Source organism: Hypanus sabinus, chromosome 1, assembly GCF_030144855.1.
Source record: "Hypanus sabinus isolate sHypSab1 chromosome 1, sHypSab1.hap1, whole genome shotgun sequence".
In the NCBI taxonomy this organism is placed as follows: domain Eukaryota; kingdom Metazoa; phylum Chordata; class Chondrichthyes; order Myliobatiformes; family Dasyatidae; genus Hypanus; species Hypanus sabinus.
The window spans coordinates 136,699,465-136,726,237 of NC_082706.1; the positions used below are offsets into that span (position 1 = coordinate 136,699,465).

At 40.2% G+C, this 26,773-nt stretch overlaps 1 protein-coding gene across 2 annotated transcripts in view; it reads right to left on the bottom strand.

Annotated features, from left to right (window-relative positions):
• The window catches only part of LOC132398003 (intermembrane lipid transfer protein VPS13B-like), a 1,044,617-nt gene that overhangs the window by 221,531 nt on the left and 796,313 nt on the right, over window positions 1-26,773 (bottom strand). For both annotated transcript variants that reach the window (XM_059976892.1, XM_059976883.1), the window contains exons 31-33: window positions 25,820-26,023; window positions 12,642-12,765; window positions 11,714-11,857 (exon numbers count right to left, since the gene is read on the bottom strand). In XM_059976892.1, coding sequence (XP_059832875.1) covers window positions 11,714-11,857; window positions 12,642-12,765; window positions 25,820-26,023 — 472 coding nt within the window. The remainder of the gene's footprint in view (window positions 1-11,713; window positions 11,858-12,641; window positions 12,766-25,819; window positions 26,024-26,773) is intronic.

A 26,773-nucleotide genomic window follows, 5' to 3' on the forward strand; every position in this document is an offset into this window, starting at 1 on the left:
GAAGCTGTCCTTGAGCCTGGTGGTATGTATCTTCAGACTTAAGACATTTGTTGTGCCCAATGGGAGAGGGAGTGGGAGTAGGGAGAATGCCTGTGTGTGGGGTCTTTGATTATGCTGGCTTTACCAAGTTAACAAGAAGTGTAGACAGAGTCCATGGAGAGGAGACTAGATTCTGTGATGTGCTGAGCTGGGTCCACAACTCTTTGCAGTTTTTAGCAGTCATGGGTAAAATAGTTGTCATGTCAAGCAGTGACGTACCCAAATAGGATGCATTATATGGTGCTTTGATAAAAATTGGTGAGGGTCAATGAGGACAAGTCAAATTTCTTCAGCCTCCTGATGAAGTAGAGGTACTGGTGAGATTCAGTCCTAGGAACTTAACACTCAAACCTCTCAACCTCAGCACCACTGACATAAACAGAAGCATGTGCAACACATCCCCTCCTACTTTCCTGAAGTCAATAATCAGCTCTTTGGTCTTCTGAAATTACCACTTTTAAGTTCAGACATACTGGAGATCAGATATAAAAATGGCAGAATTACTCATAATTTAAGTATTTAAGTCAAATGTTCAGTCTAGAAAATATTAACATATGTAGTCTGAAGATGTACCTTGAGCTTTTGTTGCTATTTTAAGCAAATGATTGTAGCCAATACTTAAAAAATACTTCAGTTACATTTCTGTTTTGATTTGATGTGTATTTGGCACATGGAGAAATCCATTGCAATGTTAAACACATGCATGTTAAACGAGAGATGTAGCTACCTCAATAGCTTGTTGAATTATTAAGTGGTATTCTTTCTTAAAAATGCATATATTATTGGTTTTAGTTTATGGAGCACAACAGGCAGGAGATTGTCAGAGTTAAGCCACAGAGCCCTCACAAAGAGATATACAGTGGGATGACAATGGCTCTCATGCAAACTCAAACCATTCAGTTTATTAAATTATCAACATCAAAGGCATTTTAAAGAGGGACAATATATTTCAGAATAACCTGATACTGAAAATGAAATTCAATAATTAAAATCAATCTGTGTCGCTTAAATTGCTTATATTAAATTCTAACAAAATGAAATAGCACTGGCAATCAAATAGCACAGATGTTTGATTCCCGGAATCCATTGCCTCACTTCTAATTTTCATAGGTGAGTTTTCATAACATCATTTGTACTGCAAATTGTAACATCTTTATCACTTAAAATTTGAAACAGATGAGATAAGACCATAAGATAAAGGAGCAGAATTAGGCCATTTGGCCCATCAAGTCTGCTCTGCCATTTCGTCATGACTGATCCAATTTTCCTCTCAGCCTCAATATCCGAGAATCTTTCTGTATCCTTTCATGCTCTGACCAATCAAGAATCTATCTTACTCTGCCTTAAATATGCATAAAGACTTGGCCTCCACAGCTGCCTAAATTCCACAGATTCACCACTCACTGGCTGAAGAAATTTCTCCTCAGAAACGAGGAGCACAACCAGCTCCTTTGTTTTTGTGACATTGAGGGAGAGGCTGTTTTCTTGACACCACTATGTCAGGTGATGACTCCTTTTCTGAAAGCTGCCTCATTATTATTTGAGATTAGGCCTGTCAGTGAAGTGTTGTCAGCAAATTTAATTAGCAGATTAGAGCTGTGGGTGGTGATGCAGTCATAGATATACACAGAGTAAAGGAGGGGCTTAGCAGGCAGTCCTGAGGGGCATCTATGTTGAGCGTCAGAGGGGCAGAGGAGAGGGAGCCCACTCTTACCACCTGCCAGCGATCTGGTAGGAAGTCCAGGATCCAGCTGCACAAGGCAGGGTGAAGGCCGAGATCTCTGAGCTTCTTGCCGAGCCTTGGGGGAATTTTGGTGTTGAATACTGAACTGTACTCCAAGAACAGCATTCTCAAATAAGCATCCTTCTTTTCCAGATGTATAAGGATGGAGTGTTCAGCTGTGGCTATTGTGTCATCTGTCGATTGGTTCTGTCAATAGATGAATTGTAGGGGGCCAGTGTGGGTGGTAGCCTGCTGCAGATGTAGACTTTGACCGGCTTCTCAAAGCATATGCTTATTATTGAGGTGAGTGCAACAGGACATCAGTCATTCAGACATGATACCTTGGTCTTTTTAAGTATCAGAACAATGGTGGATGTTTTGAAGCAGGAGTGCACTCTACACTGGGAGAGGGAGAGATTAAAAGTGTCCGTAAACACACCTGCCAGTTGTACCACCCACATTCTGAGTACCCACCCTGGGATGCCATCTGGTCTTACAGCCTTGCAACTGTCCACTTGTTGGATCACCTGTGTACCTTGGCCTCAGAGATGACCAAGTTGCAGGTCACATCAGCTGTAGATTTCCTCAGGTGCTCAGTGTTGGTAACATCGAATCGAGCGGAAAAAATATTTAGCTCGTCAACACATTTGGTCACTGTTACACAATAATCGAGAATGCTCATTGTGCCATTCTGTGACTGTATTTTCAGCAAGACTGTTCACCTGGCTGTACTTCTCCCAGAATATAGGCAGCAACTGAGAGCCACAGCACCAGGTGGTGATGACTGTGAAGGTATGGTCTTGGAAGGGTACGTGAATCAGTGGACTGGACAATATTCAGGGATTCGATTTGGAATTAATATGCTGCATCTATCATTGACTTTATCAAGACCAGAGTGATGAGGGTGTGCCTTTGAGAACATACGAAGTTTTCTCAGACCAGAAGCCCTGAATGAACCAGGAGACCAGCAGTCTGCTGTGGGCTAGATCTATGATGTTCAGGACCAACAATCCAGAATCCTTTAAGTCCAGGTGAGAGCAAAAAGGCAATTGTGAGTGAAGTTAGAGACCATTGCAGTTGTGGCAGGGTTTGCACTCCATTAGTTCCTATAAGGTGAAGCTTAACAGCATAAATGGTGCTGCAACTTGATAACCATTGGCTAATACAGGAAACTGAGGAGGTGATGGATAGGACCTACAGGGAGGTGGTCACCCCTAAGTTGCAGGAGGCATGTACCTGGGTGACTATCAGGAGAGGGAAAGAAAATTGGCAGGCAGAGCAGAGCACCCCTGTGGCCCTCCCCCTCACTTTGGCTACTGTTTGTGGGGGGACCAACCAGGGGAAGCTGCAGCGATGATGTCTCTGGCACAGAGCCTGGCGCTCTGGCTCAGAAAGGAAGGGGGAGGAGGACTGCAGTACTAATAGGGGATTCCATACTTAGAAGACTAGACACAAGATTCTGTTCACGCAATAGACACCCAGATGGTATGTTGCCTCCCAGCTGTGAGGGTCAGGGATGTCTCGGATTGGTTTGAAAGAATTCAAAAGGGGGAGGGTGAGCAGTCAGAAGTCTTGGTACATTTTAGCGCTAATAATATAGGGGAGGAAAAGAGAAGAGGTCCTGAAGAATGAATTTAGGGAGCTAGATAGAAAGCTGAAAAGCAGGACCTCCAGGGTAGCAATCTCTGGCTTGCAGCCTGTGCCGCACATCAGAGAGGGTAAAATAGAATGATGTCAAATGAAGGTATAGCCAAGGAAATGGTGCAGAGGATAGAGTTTCAGATCTCAGGATCATTGAAATCTCTTCTGGGGGAAGAATGACCTGCACAAGAAAAATGATTTACACCTGAGCTCAAGGCAGTGTGTAGTGAGACTGTCAGGAAGAACAGGCAGATGATAGGGCAAAATTGCAGTCAGTGGAATGAGCTACAAAATCATAAAGGATGAAGAATACAGAACTGAAGGTGCTATATTTCAATGCACACAGCATACAAACTAAGGTAGATGATCTTATAGTGCAGAGTGGGCATCATTGAGTTGTGGCTGAAAGAGATTATAATTGGCAGCTTAATATCCAAGGATACACATCGTATCTAAAGGACAGACAGTCAGAGTTGACCATGGATATTGCATTCTAGGTGTCCAGATACGCAACCCTCAGCAATACGATATGGAGAGCAAACTGTTGCCCAACAGCAACCTTCCCTTTTCCACGCATCCCATCAACCCAAAGGAACAGCAGAGACCGATACAGTTTGGTACCAGCAGCATCACAGGAGTTGCCAGTCAACATTGAACTCAACATAGAACTGCCTTTAGGACTCCAGCTCCATATATTTTTCCCTCGGAGTTTACTCCCAAAGCTCTCTTCATGAGTGGGTATAGCTGCAAGGCAGCAGAGGTTTGGGATCAGAGCTTTCCTTCTCCTCGATTAGCTGCCAACCACAGGTAATGAGACCCATCAGCCCAAAGCAACCAAACTTAAGATGCCAGTAACCCACCTTTGCCACTTCTCCTGTCAGTAGAAACAGTTCTGCCAGGAGCTATACTTTGGTTATCAAAGGCTATTTGAGGAGCATACCATTGGGAGCATTTGATAGATAGCCGGAGCTTGTCCCAATTAGCACCTTCGGCTATGACAACCTTAATATGATAGAGTTCACTTTGCAATTTGAGAGGGAGAAGCTATAATCAAATGTATCAGATTTATAGTAGAGTAAAGAGAATTACAGTGGCATGAGAGGGAAGCTGGCCAAAGTTGATTGAAAGGGGACACTAGAAGGGATGATGGCAGAGCAACAATGCCTGGAGTTCCTGGGAGAAATTCGGAAACCGCAGGATAGAAACATCCCAAAGAAGAATTCCAAAGGCAGGATGATACAACCACGGCTGTCACGGAAAGTGAAAGCCAACATAAAAGCAAAAGACAAGGCATGTAATAGAGCAAAAATTAGTGGAAAGTTAGATTAGGAAGCTTTTAAAAACAAACTGAAGGTAACTCCAAAAAGCCATAAGGACAGAAAAGATGAAATATGAAGTACAGTAAGCTACCCAAAAATTTCAAAGAGGATACCAAAAGATTTTTTCCAGTTATATAAAGAGTAAAAGTGGGGTAAGAGTAGATATCAGACCTCTGGAAAATAACATTGGAGAGGTAGCATTGGTGGGGGGGGGGGGGGGCAAGCAAGTAGCTTACTTTTTAAATTGTAAATGAAAGATAGGGCCTAATGGAGTGGGCATTGTCGGACTGGGTTCTAAAAAGAGAGTGGGAACTTAGAGGCTTTGACTCAAGAGGCTTCAATGAAAGAGGCGGAGGCCAAAGAAACAGGTAAGAAGGGTAGGTTTTTCCTTTTGTTATTGCTGATTTAGTCTTGGTTGCCCATAGTACAGTACAGGTAGGATGGCAGATATGGCAGTGGAACGGTCCTCCTATAGGATGTGGGAATTCATGGAACCTGGTGGTCTCCCTTTTGACTACACCTGTGGGAAGTGCAACCAACTCCAGCTCCTGAAAGACTGCATTAAGGAGCTGGAACTGCAGTTGGATGAACTACGGATTATCCAAGAGGCAGAGCAATTGATAGATAAGACTTTTAAACAGGTGGTTACACCCACAGTGTAGAATTCAGGGACTAGATAGGTGAACACTGAGAGAGGTAAAGGGAGAAAGAAAATACAGGGTTGCCCTTTGTGACCATTCCCTTCAGCAAAAGGTATACCCCTTTAGATACTGCTGAGAGGGATGACCTATCTGGGCAAGCCAACAGTAGCAGCCAGACCAAAAGCATTGTGGTCAGCTGTGAGTTTCAAAAGAGCAGGGTGAAGTCAGGAGAAGCAATAGTCATGGGGGACTCGATAGTTAGGGGGACAGATAGGAGATTCTGTGGCAGCAAAAGAGACGCCAGGATAGTGTGTTGCCTCCCGGGTGCTAGGGTCCAGGATGGTCCTGAGTGGTTGCAGAATATTCTTGAAAGGGAGGGTGAGCAGCCAGAGGTCATGGTACATATTGGTAACATTAACATAGAAAGCAAAGGGGTAAAGGTCCTGCACAGTAAGTTTAGGGAGTTAGAAAGGAGGCTGAAGAGCTGGACCTCCAATGTGGTAATCTCCAGATTACGCCCAGTGCCATGAGCTAGATAAGGTGAGAACAAGAAGATACCAGAGACAAATGAGTGACTAAAGATACGGTACAGGGGTTTAGAGTTTCAAGTTCTTGAATCACAGAACCTTTTCTGGGGAAGGGGTGACATATACATTTAGGACAAATTATATCTGAACTGGAAGGAAACCAATATCCTGATAAGGAGATTTGCTAATGCCGTTGGGGAGGGTTTCAAATTATTTGGGGCAGTGTGGACACCGAGTGAAGAGGCAGAGGATGGGGCAGTTGGCACACAAGTAGAGACAGATTGTAGGGAGCTTGTGAGGAAGGATAGGCAGATGATAGACAAAAGATGCAATCAGCCACATGGTATGAGATGTGTCTATTTTAATGCAAGGAGCATCCTAAACAAGGCGGATGAACTTAAGAGCATGCATCAATACGTGGAACTGACATTGTGGCCATTACAGAGACTTGGATGTCTCGGGGGCAGGAATGAGTGCTGAGTGTGCCGGGCTTTAGATGTTTCAAAAAGGACAGGGAGGGAGGCAAAAGAGGTGGGGGTGCGGCATTGCTAACTGGGAATAGTAGCACAGCTGCAAAAAAAGGAAGAAGTCATAGAGGGATTGTCTACTGAGTCATTGTGGATGGAAGTCAAGAAACAGGAAGGGGGCATTAATTCTACTGGGTGTTAATGTCCTTGATGTCTCTATTACTAGAGCAGATAGGGAGGCAGATTCTGGAAGGTGCAATAATAATAGAGTTGTTGTGATGTGGGATTTTATCTTTCCTAATATTGAGGCATTGAGGCAGGGAAAGGATGGTAGGGTAAAAGAACCATGGTAACAAAGGATGTAGAGAATCTAGCTAAGAAAAAAAGGAAAAATTATGAAAGGTAAGAGAAACTAGGTACTGTTGAAGCTATAGAAAATTACAAGGTTGCCAGAAAGGAGCTTAAGAATGAAATTAGGAAAGCTAGAAGGGGCCATGAGAAGGCCTTTGCGAGCAAGATTAAGGAAAACCCCAGGGCATTCTATAAGCATGCGAAGGGCAAGAGAATGAGCCATGTGAGGATAGGACAAGTGAGGTGCGATAGTGGAAGCGTGTACGTAGAGTCAGAGGAGGCAGTGGAGGAACTTAATGAATACTTTGCTTCAGTATTCACCAGGGAAAAGGACCTTGGCAATTGTGGGTATGACTTACAGTGGACTGAAATATTTGAGCATATAAACATTAAGAGAGTCAGTCTGCTGGAGCTTTTGAAAAGTATTCAGTTAGATAAATCACCGGGTCTGGACAAAATAAACAAGCGGGCAAGTTGTAGGATAAGATCCTGAGAGGCAGAATTTCTGAGCATTTGGAGAGACAGAATCCAATCAGAGACAGTCAGCTTGGCTTTGTCAAGGGCAGGTTCTTGCCTTATGAGTCTGATTGAATTCTTTGAGGATATAACAAAACACATTGATGAAGTTAGAGTAGTGAATGTAGTGTATCTGGATTTCAATATTTGATAAGGCTCATTCAAAAAGTAAGGAGGCATGGGATCCAAGGAGACCTTGCTTTGTGGATCCAGAACTGGCTTGCCCCAGAAGGGTGGTTGTAGATGGATCGTAACCTGCATGGAGGTGGGCGACCAATGGTGTTCTGCAGGGATATGTTCTGGGACACCTCCTCTTTGTGATTTTTATAATTGACCTGGATGACGAAGTAGAAGGGTGAGTTAGTAAGTTTGCTGATGACGCAAAAGTTGGGGGTGTTGTGGATAGTTCGGAGGCTACAACGGGATATTGATGGGATGCAGAACTGGGCTGAGATATGGCAGATGGAGTTCAACCCAGTTAAGTGTTAAGTGGTTCATTCTGGTAGGTCAAATTTAAAGACATAATATAGTATTAATGGTAAGACTCTTGGCAGTGTGGAGGATCAGAGAGATCTTGAGATCCATGTCCATAGGTTACTCAAAGTTGCTGTGCAGCGTGGTTAAGAAAGCGTATGATGAGTTGGCCTTCATCAACCATGGGATTAAGTTCAAGAGCTGTGGAGTAGTGTTACAGCTATATAAGACCTTAGCTAGACCTGACCTGGAGTACTGTGTTCAGTTCTGGTCACCTCACTACAGGAAGGATGTGGATACTACAGAGAGAGTGCAGAGGAGATTTACAAGGATGTTGCCTGGATCGGAGAGCCTGCCTTATGAGAATAGGTTGAGTGAATGGCCTTTTCTCCTTGTCGAGCGACGGAGGTTGAAAGGTGACCTGATAAAGTTGTATAAGACAATGAGAGGCTTTTTCCCAGGGCTGAAATGGCTAACATGAGGGGTCATGGAAATAGGTATGATGGGATTTCAGAGGTAAGTTTTTCCACACAGAGTGGTGGGTGAGTGGATTGTACTGTAACAGTGGTAGAGGAGGATATAATAGGGTTTTTAATTAAGAGACTCTTAGATACATGGAGCTTAGTAAAATAGAGGAATATGTGGTAGGGAAATTCTAGGCAGTTTCTAGAGTAGGTTACATGATCCAACATTGTGGACCAAAAAAGACCTGTAATGTGCTATAGATTTCTATATGATGTTGGAAAAGATTTGTAGCTCGGGTTGAGGATGTTGTTGTTGAGTGACTCACCAAGCTGGCTTGTTAGCTTGCAGACGTTTCGTTACCAAGCTAGGCAATAACATCAGTGCAACTTCAGATGAAGTGTTGGTGGTCCACAGTGTTTGTCTTTTATGTGTCCAGGACACATAAAGTGTGTGAACAATGAAGACCACCAACACTTCATTTGAAGTTGCACAGATGATGTTGCCTAGCTGGGTAATGAAACTTCTGCAAACTAACAAGCCAGCTTGGCGAGCTACTCAACGACAGACTTCTATGTTCTATATTCTTAATTGTAGGCTGAGTCAGCAGTAATGAACACAAATGCAATGTTTGCATTCATTTCCAGGAGGGGTAGAGTATAAAAGCAACAATGTAATGCTGAGGTTTCATAAAGCACTAGTGAGGCCTCACTTGTAGTATTGTAAGCAATACTGTACTCATTACCTAAGAGTATTATTATACCAATTATCTAAGAAAGGATGTGCTGATATTGGAGAGGTTTCAAAGGAGGTTCAGGAAAATGATTTCCTGGAATGAAAATCTTCTCATATGAGGAGCGTTTGATTGTTCTGGGCTGGGCCTGTACTCACTGGAATGTAGAATGAGGGAGGAATCTCATAGAACCCTATCGAATATTGAAAGGCCTAGACAGAGTGGATATAGAGAGGATGTTTCCTACAGTGGGGAAGTTTAGGACCAGAGGGTACGGCCTCAGAATAGAGGGATGTCTATTTAGAATGGAGCTGAGAAGGAATTTATTTATCTGGGGGTGCTGATTCTGTGGAGTTCATTGCTACATACGGGTGTGAGAACAGGTAATTAGGAGCAGTTAAGGCAGAGGTTGATAAGTCAGGGTGTGAATGGTTACGGGGAAAAGGCATGAGAAGGGGGTTGAGAGGCAAATGGATCAGCCATGATCAAATGGCAGAGCAGACAATTGGCCAAATGAACTAATTCTCTTCCAATGAAATGGCAATGATGCTTCACTTGCTGATGAACTTCAATGCCTTTTATGCACACTTTGAAAGGGAAAATAACACTACACTGGTGCAAATCTCAACAGCATCAGGTGACCCTCTGATATCCAAATATCCTTGAAGAGGGTGAACCCCCACAAGGCACTGGGTCCTGGCTGTGTATCTGCCCGGTTATTAAAAACCTGTGCCAACCAAATGGCTGTTTCTCACCTGCTTCAAGAGGGCTGCAATCATTCCGATGCCCAAAAAGAGCAGGAGAAATTGCCTCAATGTTTATCACCCAATAGTTCAAAGTCAATTTATTATCCAAGAGTATGTCTATGTCACATTATATTATAAACGTTTGTACTTTGAGATTCATTTTCTTGCAGCTATTCACAGTAGGAGAAAGAAATACAGTAGTATCAATGAAAAACTACACACAGACTGACAAACACATGAGCAGCACACATATCTACTGTAATAAAATGCTTCAAGAGGTTTGTCATAAACTTCAAGATGTTGGCCCCTCTACAACTGAATCCTTGAGTTCCTCATCAGGATAAACAGTCAATGTAGATCTGAAACAACATCTCCTCCTTGCTGACAGTCAATGCAGGTGCACCTCAAGGATGTGTGTTTCAGATATTGTTCTGCCTTCTCTACACTCATGACCGTACAGCTAAGAACAGCTCAAGTATCATCTATAAATATGCTGTTGACATCATTCTGTTGGTAGAATCTCAGATGGTGACAAGTAGGCACACAGGAGTGAGGTAGATCAGCTGCTTGAGCGCTGTCACAATAGCAAAGTCACACTCAACATCAGCAAGACCACAGAACTGATATGCACTTCAAGACGTGGAAGTTGGGAGAACACACACCAGTCCATTTTGAGGAATCAGCAGTGGAAAGGGTGATCTGCTTTACATTCCTGTGGGTCAACATCTCACAGGATCTATCCTGAGCCCAAAACATTAGTGCAATCACAATGAAGGCACACGAGTGACTATAATTCATTGAGGGAATTTGATATATCACCAAGAACTCGTACAAATTTCTATATATTTACACCAGAAAAAATTCTAAATGGCTGTATCAAGCCAGTATGGAGGTCAGGCAGCATCAATGAAGGGGAATACACAATCAACATTTCAGGAGATGCTCTCTTCTTACTACTGCCTTTGAGGAAGGAGTTACAGGAGTCTGAAGATCCACATTCAATGATTTAGAAACAGCTTCCCTCTGCCATCAGATGTCTAAACAGTCCATGAACCCATAAATATTACTGTTATTCCATTTTATTTATACTTTTTTTGCAATTTATGGATTTTTATGTCTTTTGCACTGTACTTCTGCTGCAAAAACAACAAATTATATGTTATGGCAGTGATAATAAATCTGATTCTGATTTTTCTTAGCTACTTGAAAAAGAAAGGTAATTTTTGTCAAAATTAACTTGGGTACCGACCTGAAGCTACTGTCAAAATATAAAGAACTATGTTTCCAAATTATAAGCAGGTAAGCTCACTACACAGTAAAGGAATGCACACAGACACAATATTATTTAAATATACAGTAAAATGTGACAAAAGTATACAGCTGATTGATAAAAAAGAGAAGTTTTCATAGTCCTATAATTCAGAACACTTCTCCCTTCCAATTAAAGTTCAAAACCACAATCTGTGAATCATATTGGTGCGAAGTGTCCGACTTGAATCCCCAGTTGTTTTCTGGCTTCCAAAAGAAAACTATACACATAGCATGAGACTGTAACGTGATATTCTGCAAGGCATAATCTGTGTTATTCTTCATTTTTTTTAATGTCAGCTATAGTTTAAAAGACCATTGTTTACCTCTCAGCTCCATACATCAGTTGTCCCTAATGAGATCACATTTCCATTAGAACATTCAGCAGGGATCCCCTTTGTTGCTTGTTTCTTTGCATTAGCTTTTGAAATGCTGGCAACCAGTATTCATGTGAATCAAGACCTTCAAACCACAAGCAAATAACTTGTGGTTGAACTTCTTTCATGATTCTTAGTACAATGAAAATCATAAACAGCAGCACAATCCGGTTAGATTGAGCAACCTGCTTCTATGCTGTAAATTCTACCTAATGCATGCAGAATGATAGTTTGGGTTTGTTCTTAATGCAACACTATTAACCTGTATGTTATGGATCAAATTTAATGTCACTATTCTTACATTATCCCTGTGCTTCAGCATCATCTTCCACCTTGGTAATTGCAATTCAAAAGATGAGAAAGGAAATTGAAATCAGTTATGAGCTTACCTCTGATGTTTGGTCTGACATCACCACTCCAAGCATGTTGGCTTCTATCAGTTGTTGTAAGAGCTGTACTTGAGCTACACTGAGGAAGAAATCCAGACTTGTGGTAACGTTGACTTCCAGTGAATGGCCGCACACTACTATTTCCTACAATGGCATTGTATAAACCATTACAATCTGATTTCCTGCATAGTAGAGTCATATGAATGTTTCAAAACAAGAATACCACAATTAAAGTTGAAAGTTTATATGTGACACATATATAATAAAAATGTAGTACATTCAGATCTATTTATCAGGCAGTTATTAATTCATAGAAATTTTTTCCAGACTTTAGGAATGGGACTCATTCCCCACTGGCAGTCAGTCAGATCAGAGTTGACCTATTAACTTCTTGCACCCACCCTACTTCTTATATATCTTATGATAGTAAATTTGTTCAATCTCTATTTAGAAACTTCTTAGTTTCCTTCAGCACCCTTGCCCCAATTAGTTTTTAGGGAAGGAGTAACCAGATTTCCATTACTTTATTTGGTAGCTTCAGCTTCTAAGAGCAAAAGGAATTCTTTGTAAGTTGAGCTGGATGCAATTATAAAGTAACTGGGCAGTCAAGAACTCATCTTTCTTATGCAAAAATAGAATTTGTATAAAAATTGTCTATCAAATATGCAGTTAACATTTGAGAGAATTAACAGAATATTAATAAGTAAAATTTGACATTAAGCCACAACAAAAATTTAGGGCAAATAACTAAATGCTTGATTTGACCTGTAAATTTAGTGACAAATCTATAGGTCACTGACGACAGAACAACTAAATTCATGCAGAACTGGAAAAGGGGATTAAAAAAGAAAAGTCCCTTTAGTAGATGCAGATTCTAGATAATTTTAGATGGCAGAGAGAGCAGTTCATTAAAACTCACATTACTGACCTCAGTCTGTGCATTCTCAGGTGAGAGTTTTTTGAAAAGAATGGCAGGGGCAGCTGTTATTCGCAGACTGAAGTCTGTCAAAATTGGAGTTAAGATTGCCCTTCGCTCTTGATGACGACGAATACTGTGCAAAAAGACATATAATAATGCAAAGTTATTATTCCTCTGCATCAACTTAGTTATAGACCAGTTGTCAAACTGGCAAATTAACACGGTGACTCACACGATGAAATCTGCAGATGCTGGAAATTCAAGCAACACACACAAAATGCTGGTGGAACGCAGCAGGCCAGGCAGCATCTGTAGGGAGAAGCACTGTTGACGATTCGGGCCAAGACCCTTCGTCAGGACTAAATGAAAGGAAAGATAGTAAGAGATTTGAAAGTAGGAGGGGGAGGGGAGAATGCAAAATGATAGGAGGGGGAGGAGACTCAGTGACTCAGTTAATTTCCAAATAATTAAATTAGATTGTTGGACCTAGCCTTGCTTACATTCCATAAACGAGTCACAGCTTAATAACTAAGGTCAAAATATTTACTGGGATGGGTTGTAGAGATGAGAAAAGTGGGTTAGTGGTGCACAAAATCCTTGGTTTCGGTATATTATAGAGAGTCACACTCTCTTATCAGCCCAACTGACAGATTTGGCATCCTGTAGGGCAGGAAATAGTCAGAACAACCCATGGGAGGAAGAATGTCCAATCCATGGCCCAAAAAGGTTCTGGTCCTGGACACCAAATATTTTTGGATAAGGTGATATGTCAATGATATGGTAGTTTTGCCCAGAAACCCTCAATTCATAAAGAGTGATGTACATAAAGACAGTTCTGCTCTCCTTAGATTTATTAATATATTCAAAACGTGAAACCATCTTCCAGTTGTGGATTGTCTAAACACATCTTGCCCCATGGAAGTAAAATCTTATCTGAAAGAATTCACCTCATATGCTTGGTCTTTTTCCCCATTTAATGTTCCAATATTCACCCAACCTTCTGAGTTAATTATAGTAAAATTCCCTCAAGCCAGTCAACAATTTTTGCTCTCTTATTTAGTAAAACAGGTGCCCATATTTTTCAATCCAAAACAGGAATGTAGTATGAAGAAAGCCACAGAAAATAATTGAAAAACGAAGGAAGTTCAGCATAAGAAAAACAAACTGTTCCCTTTTGTGGGAGAATCTAGAACTCCAGGGTCACTGTTTGAAAATATGAGACTGTTCACTGAGACGGAGTTGAGTAAATATTTTTTTCTCTCACCAGTCTTTGGAACTCTCTTCCATAAAGGCTTTAAAATCAACACTGAGATAGACAGATAGATACTTGACAAGCAAGAGGTAGTGAAGATTTAGTGTGAAGAGGCTGAATGCACTTACAAAAAAATCAATATGAATTTATTAAATGGCAAAGCATGCTGAAAGAACCAGTGATTTGTTTCTAACTTATACATTTGTTTGTTCATATCTCTATGTTGAATTCCTCCTCAGGATGGAAGTCCTTATTATTACAATAAAAAGCATTTTTTCTTGAAGAATGAACTAAAGCTTTTTTTTAACTCAAAATCAAACCTGACATACTGGGGCAGTCCTGAACTGGTTGAGGTATTGTCCTCCAAATAAGATATTAAACAGAAGATTCATGTGCTCTACCTCAAGATCTCACTCAACTATTTTGAAGATTAACAGGGGACATACCCAAAGAGCTCTGGTCATCATGTCATCTCACAAACAACATCTGCAGAAACACAATACCTACTCACTATCACATTCCTGCTTAAGCTGGCTTGTTAAGGAATTGGAATATAACTTTCAGTCTGAGATATAGTGAAAAAATTTGATTGCATGCCATCCAAGAAGATCATGCATACATAAGTATGCCAAAGTAGTATAAAAAAAAAGTAGGATGCAGATTGTACCACAGGAATTACAAAGAAAGGGCAATACAGGTAAACAAATGAATTGCAAGAACCATGATTGGGAGAACAAGAATTCATCTTCAGCATATGAGCGATCCATTCATATGATGACATCTGGATAGAAGCTGTCATGGTACATGTGACAACAATAAACCAATTCCTTGAGTCTAGTGGTGTGTGCTTTCAAGTTTCATATCTTCTGCCTGTTGGCAGAGGGAGGAAGAGAGAGTGACCAGGATGGGAGGGGTCACTGAATTTATTTTTGGGGAATTGATATAATGATGACTTTTCTTTGTAAATTCTTGTAGCAAATAGCATCAATAGGGTTAAAATTGGTCTCAACTGAAGACTGAAGGAATGATAATTGCATTAAAAATATATAATTCCAAAAGTCCTCTTCTGTTAATGACCTCTTGCCTCAGAACCATTTAGAACCATAGAACACCGCAGCACAGAAAACAGGCCCTTCGGCCCTTCTAGTCTGTGCCAAAACCTTATTCCGCTAGTCCCATTGACCTGCACCCAGTCCATAACCTTCCAGACTTCTCCCATCCACATATCTATCCAATTTATTCTTAAAACTTAAGAGTAAGCCCGCATTTACCACTTCAGATGGCAGCTCATTCCACACTCTCACCACTCTCTGTGAAGTCCCCCCTAAAGTTCCCCCTAATCCTTTCTCCTTTCATCCTAAAGCCATGTCCTCTCATATCTATCTCTCCTAATCTAAGTGGAATGAGCCTACTCACATTTACTCTGCTTATACCCCTCATAATTTTGTAAACCTCTATCAAATCTACCCTCCAAGGAATAAAGTCCTAACCTGTTCAATCTTTCCCTGTAACTCAACTCCTTAAGATCTGGCAACATCCTAGTAAATCTTCTCTGCACTCTTTCAATCTTGCTGATATCCTTCCAATAGTTAGGTGATGAGAACTGCACACAATACTCCAAATTTGGCCTCACCCACCCCTATCTATGTCTTTGGTAGGTCGTATTAATGTTGTTAAAATGTATGTTCTCCCCAAATTTTTATACCTATTTCAATCTATCCCAATTTTTATTCCTAAATCTTTTTTTGATTCCTTAGACTCTATTATTTTGTCATACCTGTGGCAGAATAAGCGCTCTAGAATTAATAAAATCCATCTAACAAAAATCTAAAAAAGAGGGTGGCATGGCTTTACCTAACTTTCGTTTATATTATTGGGCAGCTAATATACGTTGTGCTACCTTCTGGTCTTTCTTCCATGGCCAACCCGAGTGCCTTAACTGGGTGGCGATGGAGCTGAGCTCCACTAAAGAATTATCTATCTCTGCACTTCTTGGCTCTGCACTCCCTAGTAGTCTGCCCGGATCAATAGCTAATCCTCTTGTTAGACACACTTTGCGTATATGGGCTCAGATCAGGAAATGCTATGGTTTCCAGGGGTTTTCCGTTTCCAGCCCTATTGCTCATAATCACCTTTTTTTACCTACTACATACGATTCAGCATTCCAGGTTTGGTATAGGAAGGGCATTAGACATTTTGAAGATCTTTTCATTGATAATCGCTTCGCTTCTTTTCAGCAGCTCTCTGTTAAGTTCAATCTGCCCAATGCTCATTTTTTCAGATATCTCCAAATCCGACACTTTATTGCTCCTTTAATTCCTAACTTTCCTGAAATGCCTGCGAAAAATGCTATGGACCTATTTCTTTCCATGAATCCACTAGGTAAAGGCTTATTATCAATCATCCGAGATAAACTAGCAGCCTTACGACGGGCCCCCATGGATAAAATCAAAATGGCCTGGGAGCAGGATTTAATTATCTCCTTATCTAAGGAGAGCTGGGACTCAGTTCTCAAATCGGTTAACTCAACCTCTCTTTGTGCTCGCCACTGCCTTTTACAGTTTAAGATTGTTCATAGAGCCCATTTGTCTAAATCTAAACTATCTCGATTCTACCCTAGCGTTAGTCCGCTCTGTGATAAATGCAAGAGGGGCGTGGCCTCTCTCATCCATATGTACTGGTTCTGTCCTAGCTTGGAGAAATTCTGGAAAGATGTCTTCACTATGTTATCGTGTATTCTGAATCAGCACCTAGAACCAAACCCCTTAATTGCTCTGTTCGGTTTTTGGGGCGAGACAGATTTATGTCTGGGTCCGACCAAATGCCGAATATAATCCTTTGCCTCTCTTCTGGCTAGACGCTTGATCCTCCTCAGATGGAGAGATGTTGCCCCGCCCACTCATGCTCAATGGCTTAACGACATCATGGCCTGTTTGGACCTCGAAAAAATTCATTATTCAGTTCTCAATTCGGATCTAAAGTTCCATAAGGTCTGGGGACCTTTTATCGAGTACTTTCATAACCTTCCTCTTAACTAGGGTTTTTTTTTTCTTTTCGGTCCCTTGCTTTCAGCTTTATTTTTTCTGGTTGAAGGCATTATTATCCTCTGTTGCTGAGTGTATTCACAGTCTGGGAGTTTGGCTGTCCTGACTTATACTCTCTATATTGTGTTGCGGTTGGAGTTGCTGTTGTCTTTTTCTTGTGTTGTGGGGCTTGGGGAGGACACTAAGCTTACTTGTCTTTAATTCAGGTGCTTTTTTGTTTGCTAAATTCTCTTCCTTTGTAGCATATTGTTATTATATGCTTAATTTTGCACTGTTTTAATGTTCCTCATTGGGATTTGGGGTTTTTAATTTGTAAAATGTTTTGAAAAACTAATAAAAAAAATTTAAAAAAAAATTTGGCCTCACCAATGTCTTATAGAACCTCACCATAACATCCCAACTCCTATACTCAATACTTTGATTTATGAATGCCAGGATACCAAAAGCCTTCTTTACAACCTTGACTACCTGAGACACCACTTTCAGGGAACTATGTATTTGAACTCCCAGATCCCTTTGTTCCTCCGCACTCCTCAGTGCCCTACCATTTACTGCGTATGTCCTATCTTGATTTATCCTTTCAAAGTGCAACACCTCACATTTGTCTGCATTAAATTCCATCTGCCATTTTCTGTCCCATTTTTTCAGTTGGTCGAGATCTCTCTGCAAGCTTTGAAAGCCCTCCTCGCTGTCCACAACACCTTCAATCTTAGTGTCATCAGAAAACTTGCTGACCCAATTTACCACATTATCATCTAAATCACTGATATCGACAACAAATGACAATGGACCCAGCACAGATCCCTGAGGCACACCACTAGTCACAGGCCTCCAGTCTGAGAAGCAATCACCCACTACCACTCTCTGTCTTCTCCCACACAGCTAATTTTGAATCCAATTTACAACCTCTCCATGGATACCTAGTGTATAAACCTTCTGAACTAACCTCCCATGCGGGACCTTGTCAAAGGCCTTACTAGAGTCCATGTAGACAACATCCACAGCTTTTCCTTCATCTACTTTCTTGGTATCCTCCTCGAAAAACTCTACAAGATTCTTTAAACACATTCTGCCATGCACAAAGCCATGCTGACTATCCTTAATCAGCCAAGTCAGCCAAATCCTTAATCAGGCTGTCCAAATACTTGTATATCTGATCTTTCAGAACACCTTCCAACAATTTACCTACTATTGATGTCAGGCTCACTGGCCTGTAATTATCTGGTTTACTTTTGGAGCCTTTTTTAAACAATGGAACAGCATGAGCTACCCTCCAATCCTGCGGCACCGCACCCGTGGCTAAGGACATTTCAAATATTTCTGCCAGGGCTCCTGCAATTTCTACACTAATCTCTCTGAAGGTCTGAGGAAATATCACGTCGGGCCCAGGGGATTTATCTATCTTTATTCGCTGTAAGGCAGCAAGCACTTCCTCCTTTTGAATCTCTGTATGTTCCACGACATTACTGCTTGTTTCCCTTCCTTCCATATATGCTATGCCAGTTTCTTGAGTAAATACTGATGCAAAAAAACTGTTTAAGATCTCTCCCATCTCATGAGGCTCCACACATGGACAACCACTCTGATCTTCTAGGGACCAATTTTGTCCCTTACTAACCTTTTACTCTTAATATACTTGTAGAAACCCTTTGGGTTTACCTTCACATTATCTGCCAGAGCAACCTCGTGTCTTTTTTTTTTGCCTTCCTGATTTCCTTCCTTAGTATTTTCTTACATTTTCTATACTCTTCAAGTACCTCATTTGGTTCTTGTTGCCTATACCTGCTATACACCTCTCTCTTTTTCTTAACCAGATTGACAATATCCCTTGAAAACCATGGTTCCCTATGCCTGTTAACTTTGCCTTTAAACCTGGCAAGAACATGCAAACTCTGCACCTTCAAAATTTTGCCTTTGAAGGCCTTCCACTTACTGAACACATCCTTGCCAGTAAACAACTTATCCCAATCCACTCTTCCTAGATCCTTTCTCATTTCCACCAAATTGGCCCTTCTCCAATTTAGAACCTCAACTCAAGGACCAGACCTACCCTTATCCATAATTAACTTGAAACGAATGGCATTATGGTCACTGGACCCAAAATGTTCGCCTACACATATTTCTGTCACCTGGCCTGGCTGGTTCCTTTATAGGAGAACAAGTATTGCATCCTCTCTTGTAGGTACCTCTATATATTGATTTTGAATTAGTGTGCTTTAACAAGTTATCTCAAGCAGCATTTTACAAATATATTCAAAAATAATTCATTTAAATGAAGCTTTCAATATAGTCCTGAATTTGGTCGTGATGTTACACTCCACCAGATGGTACAAGTAAAGTAAGCATTGAATAATTTAGTTCGCTAATCCCAGATTCATGGCAGGATTTTCAAGAGCCCTTGCCCCATAAGATTTGAATTAGTTGACTTGAATTTCATAAGAATTTAGCTGCTGATGTAAAAACAGATCTTTCTTTACATCTGCAAAGTGGAATCTAAGATACACTTCTGAAGCATGTGGGACTTGATAAAAGGAAGGAATTGTAAGTTCTGTATAACAAAGTATTCCGAGACTCCCTTGGGGAGGAACTTATGAAGAGATGTGAGTAAAGTTCTATCTGCATGCCAAGTTAAATAAGGCTGGTCCACAACCAACACATGAAGCTTATAAACACTCTTTGCTGAAAGTGATCAATTCAAATGATTATTTTAAAGTAATAGTCATAGAGCACAATCACATGGAAACAGGACCTTTGGCCCACACAGTCCATGTTGACCCAATCTTCTGCTCAGTCCCATCTACCTGCACCTACAGCATAACACTCCAAACCTCTTTGATCTATTTACCTATCCAAACTTCTCCTGCATGTTACAATTAAACCTGCATCTATCACTTCCGCTGGCAGCTTATTCCACACTCGCACCACTTTCTGAATAAAGAAGTTTCCCCTGAGATCCCCCTTAAATATTTCACCTTTTACCCTCAATCCCATGGCCCCTAGTTCTAGTCTCACTCAACCTGAGGGGAAGAAGCCAGCATACATTTACCCTATCTATACCCCTCATAAGTTTGAATACCTCTATCAGATGCTTTCTCATTCTTCTGTTCTCTAGGGAATAAAGTCCTAACCTATTCATTCTTTCTGTAAAATTCAGATTAAATTGCAGAAAATTGATAGGCACCCATTGCTCTGAAGGATGGTTCGCAACTTATGGAGTAATATGTAAAGCTGCATGCAAGATTGTAACATGTCATATAGAAGAGTGGAATTTAAAAAGTAATTTCACAATTCAGAGATGTCGCAAAATGTTGCACATAATGGAGTTATTTCCGAACTATAGTCATAGCTTCAGTGATATATGAAAGTAGAAGCAATAGCAGACCAATTGTCCCTTCTATCAGGCCCCACCATTCAGTGGGATGAGGGTGGGGGCCTCATGTCTTCTTGTGTGACTGTTCGTTACAGTCCTAAAATCCTCCAATATTTTAGAAGCCTATCCTCATAAAATATCTCTAGTTCTTTCAACCTAAATGATCATCTGGGATAAATACCTTTCAGATAAATAAATATATTGAGTGTTGTTTGAGGAATAAATGTTGGCTAAAATTTTGGGACAATTCCTCTTGAAACTTATACATTCATAATTAAAACAGAAACTGCTGAATACGCTCAGTAGTAGTGAACCACAAACCAATAAAACTTCTCAGAAATGCAACATTTCTCCTTCCACAGATTACACCTGACATGCTGTGTTTCCTGCATTTTTTTTCAAATTTCCATTTTCTACATTTTATTGATTACTATTTACATTCAATTGAGAAGATAAATAGGTGCTTTAATTAATGTCTGATTCAAAAGAAGAGAGCAACCGGGGGTGGGGGGGGGGGGAGAGATATGAAGAGGCAAAAAAGCAGAAAGAAAACAACAACAATCCTTGCTGTTTCTCTCTCAAATAAGGAATCAAGTCTCCTCACTACATATGTTTATCATTTCTGAATGACAAAAAGCTACCGATTATAATTTCAAATTTGTTACAACACAGCTTATTTCCCAAAACTAAAATTTCAGACAGCTTTGCACATGATAGAACTAATACCATCACCATGGACTATAACAAAACATAGTTCATTCCAGTTCTGACTGCATCTCAAATGCGTTCACTGGAGATGTGTAGCTCAGTGTTAATGTGAACCAGCTTCCTCAATTTATATCAGGCAAGGAGATAAAGATAGTAATTTAAATCTCTAGATAGCACCCACAGCTTGATTCAAACTTTCTTTGTGGTGCTAACTTGGACTGCCAGTTCCACAGCTCCCAAAGAAAATCACAACCATGTTTCCCCTCACTAACAGAATATCCGAAAAGGCCAATGGACAAATTGTTATGAAAGAATTTTGTCAAAGTTGGTCTGCACAGTGTCACAGCTAATCTGACAATTCCAACTGCCCATGTTCACTCTCTAGTGCTTTAGTGTGGAGTTTTCTCATTCTCCCTGTGACTATCTGTTTTTTTTACATTCTTCAGTTTCCACCCACATCCCAAAGCTGTGCAGGTTGGTCACAGTAAATTGTCCCTCATGTGAAGTTGTGTGGTAAGAATCTGGGAGGAGTTGATGAGAATGTGGGGAGAATAAACAATGGAATTTACATAGGTTGAGTGTAAATGGATGGTTGATGGGCAATGGTCAGGGCTTGAGAAATCAGCAACAAGCCTAGAAAATGAAGGAGCAGGGTCCCAGCCACTAGAAAGTACATAATACCACTTATATCAATGGACAGGAGTCTGCTCAAGATTTGAAAGGCTGGATTGAGCCATGATCTGGAACAGCCTTCTTGTGGGAGGGAAGGAGGTGATCAAGTGTAATAGTAAGACCCTTGCTAAATAATATAATTAAGCAGAATCACCATGGATTGAAATGAGCGAAATTATGTTTGACTAATCTATTAGATATCCATGAGAATGTTATTTAACAAATGAAAGGAAACTAATATATTAGGATTTTCAGTAGACTCTTAATAAGAACACCCACAGGAGAGCAGTGTAAAAACTAAACACATTGACTCTCCATCTGACTAACTCTGACCTTTTGTTCTTAGCCTTCTTCCACTGTTCCAATAAACATAAAGAAAGCTCCAGGAAGGCATTTTACAACTGACTTAACAGCACTGAATTCAACAAATTCAGATCATAACCATTGCTCTTTTATTTACCTTTGATTTGATGGTAAATGCTAGCATAAGTTCTTATTTTCGCATGGACACATCCACTTGGCCTGTCCTTTACTTCTTTGCATGCTTCAGTTCCTTATGCCCTTCATCCTTTCTGCTATTTAGTCTCTTCTGCGCTAAGCAATGAACTAGCACTTGCACTACAACAAACTTGTCTCTGATTGTGCAGTTTTGCACTGACGGCTCATTTTGCATAGCCCCTTTTCTTTACTTTATTGTAAAACTTCAGCAAACTATATTCTTTGTGGTGTCTGAACCTGTGATGCCACTTCAGTGTACATGTATTGCACTATACTTGTGCATGTGAGAATAAATTTGACTTCATTTAATCCTAAGGCTGCTCTCTCCTCCCCTTCCTCTGTATCTTAAACCTTATTTTAGCTTTAACTTTTCTCAGTTCCAAAGAAAGGTCCGTGATTTAAAACATTAACTCGGTATCTCTCTCTCTATAGATCATGCCTGACCTGCTTGAGAATTTTGGTTCATGTTTTAATATTAAATTTTCAACTTCTCTGCTGTTCTGCTTTTATCCATGACAATCAGATGTGGAAGTTTCAAAGTTCAAAGTACATTTATTATCAAAGTGCACTTATGTCACCATAAAAAACCTGAGATTCATGTTTTGTGGGCATACTCAGTAAATCCAATAACCATAATAGAATCAATGAAAAACCACACCAAAAGGGCAGACAGCCAGTGTGCAAGAGATAACAAACTGTGCAAACACAAAAAGAAAGAAAAAAGGAAATAATAATAATAAATAAAAAAGCAATAAATATTCAGAACATAAGATGGTCCTTAGAAGTGAGACCATAGGTTGAGGGAGGAATGACCCATTATAAAGGTCAAGGTGTCATGGGATGGGTTAGTTTAGTTCACTGTTCTGCAAGGTTTACTCATCTCTGTGCTGACTGAGGCTGTGGCCTGCTGAATCGTTTGCAGTGATGATTGGCTTCATGGCTGTGGACTCACATTTATCAGCTTCAGTTGTTTGTTTGCTTTCGTTGCTTACATGATTTGCTTTTGTTTTTTGCACATTTGGTGCTTGATGGTCTTTTTTTCCACGAGTTGTATTGGCTTTTTTTGTTTTGTGGCAGTCTGTAAGGAGCTGAATCTCAAGGTTGAATATAGTTTACATACTTTGATAATAAATGTACTTTGGACTTTGATCCTCATGTATGAATTTTAGCTGTCCAGATGCTCTAGGGTTGGGTGAAGAACCAATGAAGTGGCATCTGCTGTGGACCTACTGCGCCATTAGGCAAATTGGAGGAGATCCAAATTGCTTCTCAGGCAAGAGTTGATACGTTTCATCACTGGATGTAAGTTCGACTGGAAGAGAGCAGAGAGACAACATCTGCCGGAAGTAAATTCCTTGTATGTGCTCAGGTACTTGGCGATTAAAGTCTGATTCTGATTCTGAAGATAGTCATTGAGGCAGATTATCACATTCTTCTTAGGCACCAGTACAATTGAAGCCAAAGTGAGAGGTTAAAGATCTCAGTTAATACTCCAGCCAGTTGATGAACACAGGTCCTTATTACTCAGCCAGGTACCTCATCTGGGCCAAATACTTGCTGAGCGTTTACCCTCCTGAATGATACTCTCTCTCCGACCTCAGATACTGAAAACACAGGATCAGTGGTGGGTTGTGGGAGTTTGCGAAAGTGCCACTATGTGAAACACATGGAAAGGATAAAATTATGCTACTTTTAGGCCACAGGTCAATGTAGTCCGTAGGTCATAGAAAGAAAATAGAGGAAAAAGGAAAGACATATGCAAGAATTTCACACCCAGAGATCCTGCTGTGATTTACTTTGGAGCAAAGATGATATGTATTCAAAATTTAACCTTTAGCTCAGATAAATCTGTAAGATGTTATTTAAATTAATTTAGCTTTTGCTGTAATACCAGAGCATCATTTTGTATTCAAAAGGGCAACGTGGCTGAAAATGCCTTTATTCAGGAAGCTATTTAGGAAGTTACAGATTTCATTTGTATCTATTTACAACAGTTGAAGGCCAGTTTCATGATCACTTGATGATCAGACAATCAACTAGCACTTAAACTCTGCTTAAGCAAACATGTCACAGTTTTAAAGATAAACACACACTTCCGCTTTTGGATAAAAGGGGGTTAATCACAACAAACACTAATTCAAGACTATTTCCTCAACTTTCTATCGAACACAACATTCCGATATTACCACATATATGCCTATATAATTGATGACTACAAGAAACATGTGAGCAATAAGACTTAAATTAAGATACTCCATGTATGTGTCACATCAATGGCTAGAATTGTTGGCATTAGCACTAGCAACTGCACTTAAAGCTCTATGAAAGTCTGTTCCAATACAGTTCTGGCCAGTATTTATTTAGATGTGATGCACTCATGTTAATGTATTAATTTACAGGTCGTGACCATCACCCTTCATGGCTTCCTCCTATTAATGTTCTAATGGAACTAATTTACATTTGGTTTTATCTCAGTAATGCATTTCCTCTGCCAAGAGTTACTGAAATAGCACTGCAGTCCATTTTCTAATCTTTTCCAAAAGTTAAACAGTGAGTGATGAGTGGAAGGCACCTTCTAACCCCACTGTTTGATCATCCACCCTTCAGAGAAGACCACCTGTGGTTTGTTTTTTCAAACTACATATCCAGAATATATACAATTACAAATGCCTACAGCTTACTCCTACATAATGTTCTCAAATGAACTTTAATTTGAAAGCAGTTGCTGAACGATGAACTCTAAAAACTTAAATCCAAAGAGCCCAAAAGGTAAATCTCCACCATGAATATTTATTTACTTGCTGTCTGGATTGATAGAAGAGGCTGCGTGCAGTTACAGTAAAAACACAAAATCCACTTTACAATGTAATTTTAAAGGACACATCTGCTGCAATTCAAAACAATGGAAGGATTTGGCCTCTACTATTTGCAGTGAGTTGCAAAAACATTAAGCTCAGGTCACAAGTAGCTCCTGTCCCTCTCCCAGTTTCACCTATCACCTACCACCTTGTACTTCTTCCTCCCCTTCTCCCACCTTCTTACTCTAACTTCTCTTCTTTTTTTTCCAGTCCTGATGAAAGGCCTTAGCCTGAAATATTGACTGTTTATTCTTTTCCATAGATGCTGTCTGGCCTACTGAGTTCCTTCAGCAACTTGTGTATGTTGCTCTAGATTCCAACATCTGCAGATTTTCACATCCTGTGTGTTACTAGTGATCACACAAAGGGGATAAATTTCAAGTAGGTCTTCAAACACTCTGATGCAAATGATGTCTTTTGGGAGTTAAGAATGTTCTGTATAGAATTAAAGAACATTTTCAAAGACTGTATAAAATCCAAAAGAGAATTGAATATTCCATAACCTGATTTAGAAAGAGATTTTGGCAATTTAACCATCAAAACTGGATTTACTAGAGGCTCCACATGGATGAAGGGTTTATGAGGGAGAAAATGTTTCTACTGATGAAGGAATGATAACTGGAGTAGAAAAATTTAAGATAGCCAATGGAGAGTTGGATATACTTTTATGTTGCAGCTTGTTCAGATCCAAAATATCTTCATGAGAAGGAAGTAGAAACATTGTTTGAGAAGACTTAAACCAGGGGGTTCATCCAACATCATATAAATTCCAAAGACTCACTCACCTACTGGCCATATTCCATTCCAGTGCTGGATTCTGATAATTCCTTTCATTTTCTGCACAAAGTCCTCCTTTGCTAACTTCCTTTTCAGGCTTCAGCTGATCCCAGAGGGCTGTTCCAATGGTAATGGATTGCAGGTCAACTTGGTATTGCCTGTCTTCAACTTCGGATCCTGGGTCTCGCAGTATTCCCAAATTCAGAGCTTTCCTGTGGTGGATAAAAAACAGTGAGCATTCTATTTGTATCCAAACATTTAACAGAATGCCTAAGTAAAAGAGCAAATCATCCTAAATATCCCAGCGAAGCAGGTAGTTAAGGGAGGGATACTATTAAATATTTATTGAAAAAGTGAACTGCGTTCTCTAGAAATTGGGCTAATCTCCACATGCTTTCTCTCTGTAAGTCACACATACGAGTTACTTTGCACAGATTTGATGATGCTCATAATTTTTCTGAGAGGAATAGTTGAACCTGAGCAATTCTAAGTGCGATTCCCCCAAAAGGCAATGGCAGGCACACACAATGATACAACATTCTTTATTTCTTCCACTGCCTGCTTAAATTTAAGCATCAAGGCAAATATAAAATCTTTGTTGTCAACTGATAAAATAAAAGTAGTAGTATGTCAGTTATGGTTCAGGAATGAGATGGCAATTGAAATTGGTAAGGAGTTTATTAACACATGTACAGATGCACAGTGAAAAAGTTTGCTTTGCATGCCATCCATGCAGATCATTTCATCAGTTCAGTGCATTGAGATAGTAAATGGGAACAAAGAACAACAGAAAACAAAATAAAATACTGCAGTTACAGCTGAAGTGCAATGCAGCAAAAAATAAGTTGCAAGGGCTAAGACATGGCAGATTATGAGGTTAATGGTCCACCTTTTTATAAAAGATGCTAATTCAGTAGTCTTATCATTGTGGGATAGAAGATGTCATTAAGCATGGTGATACA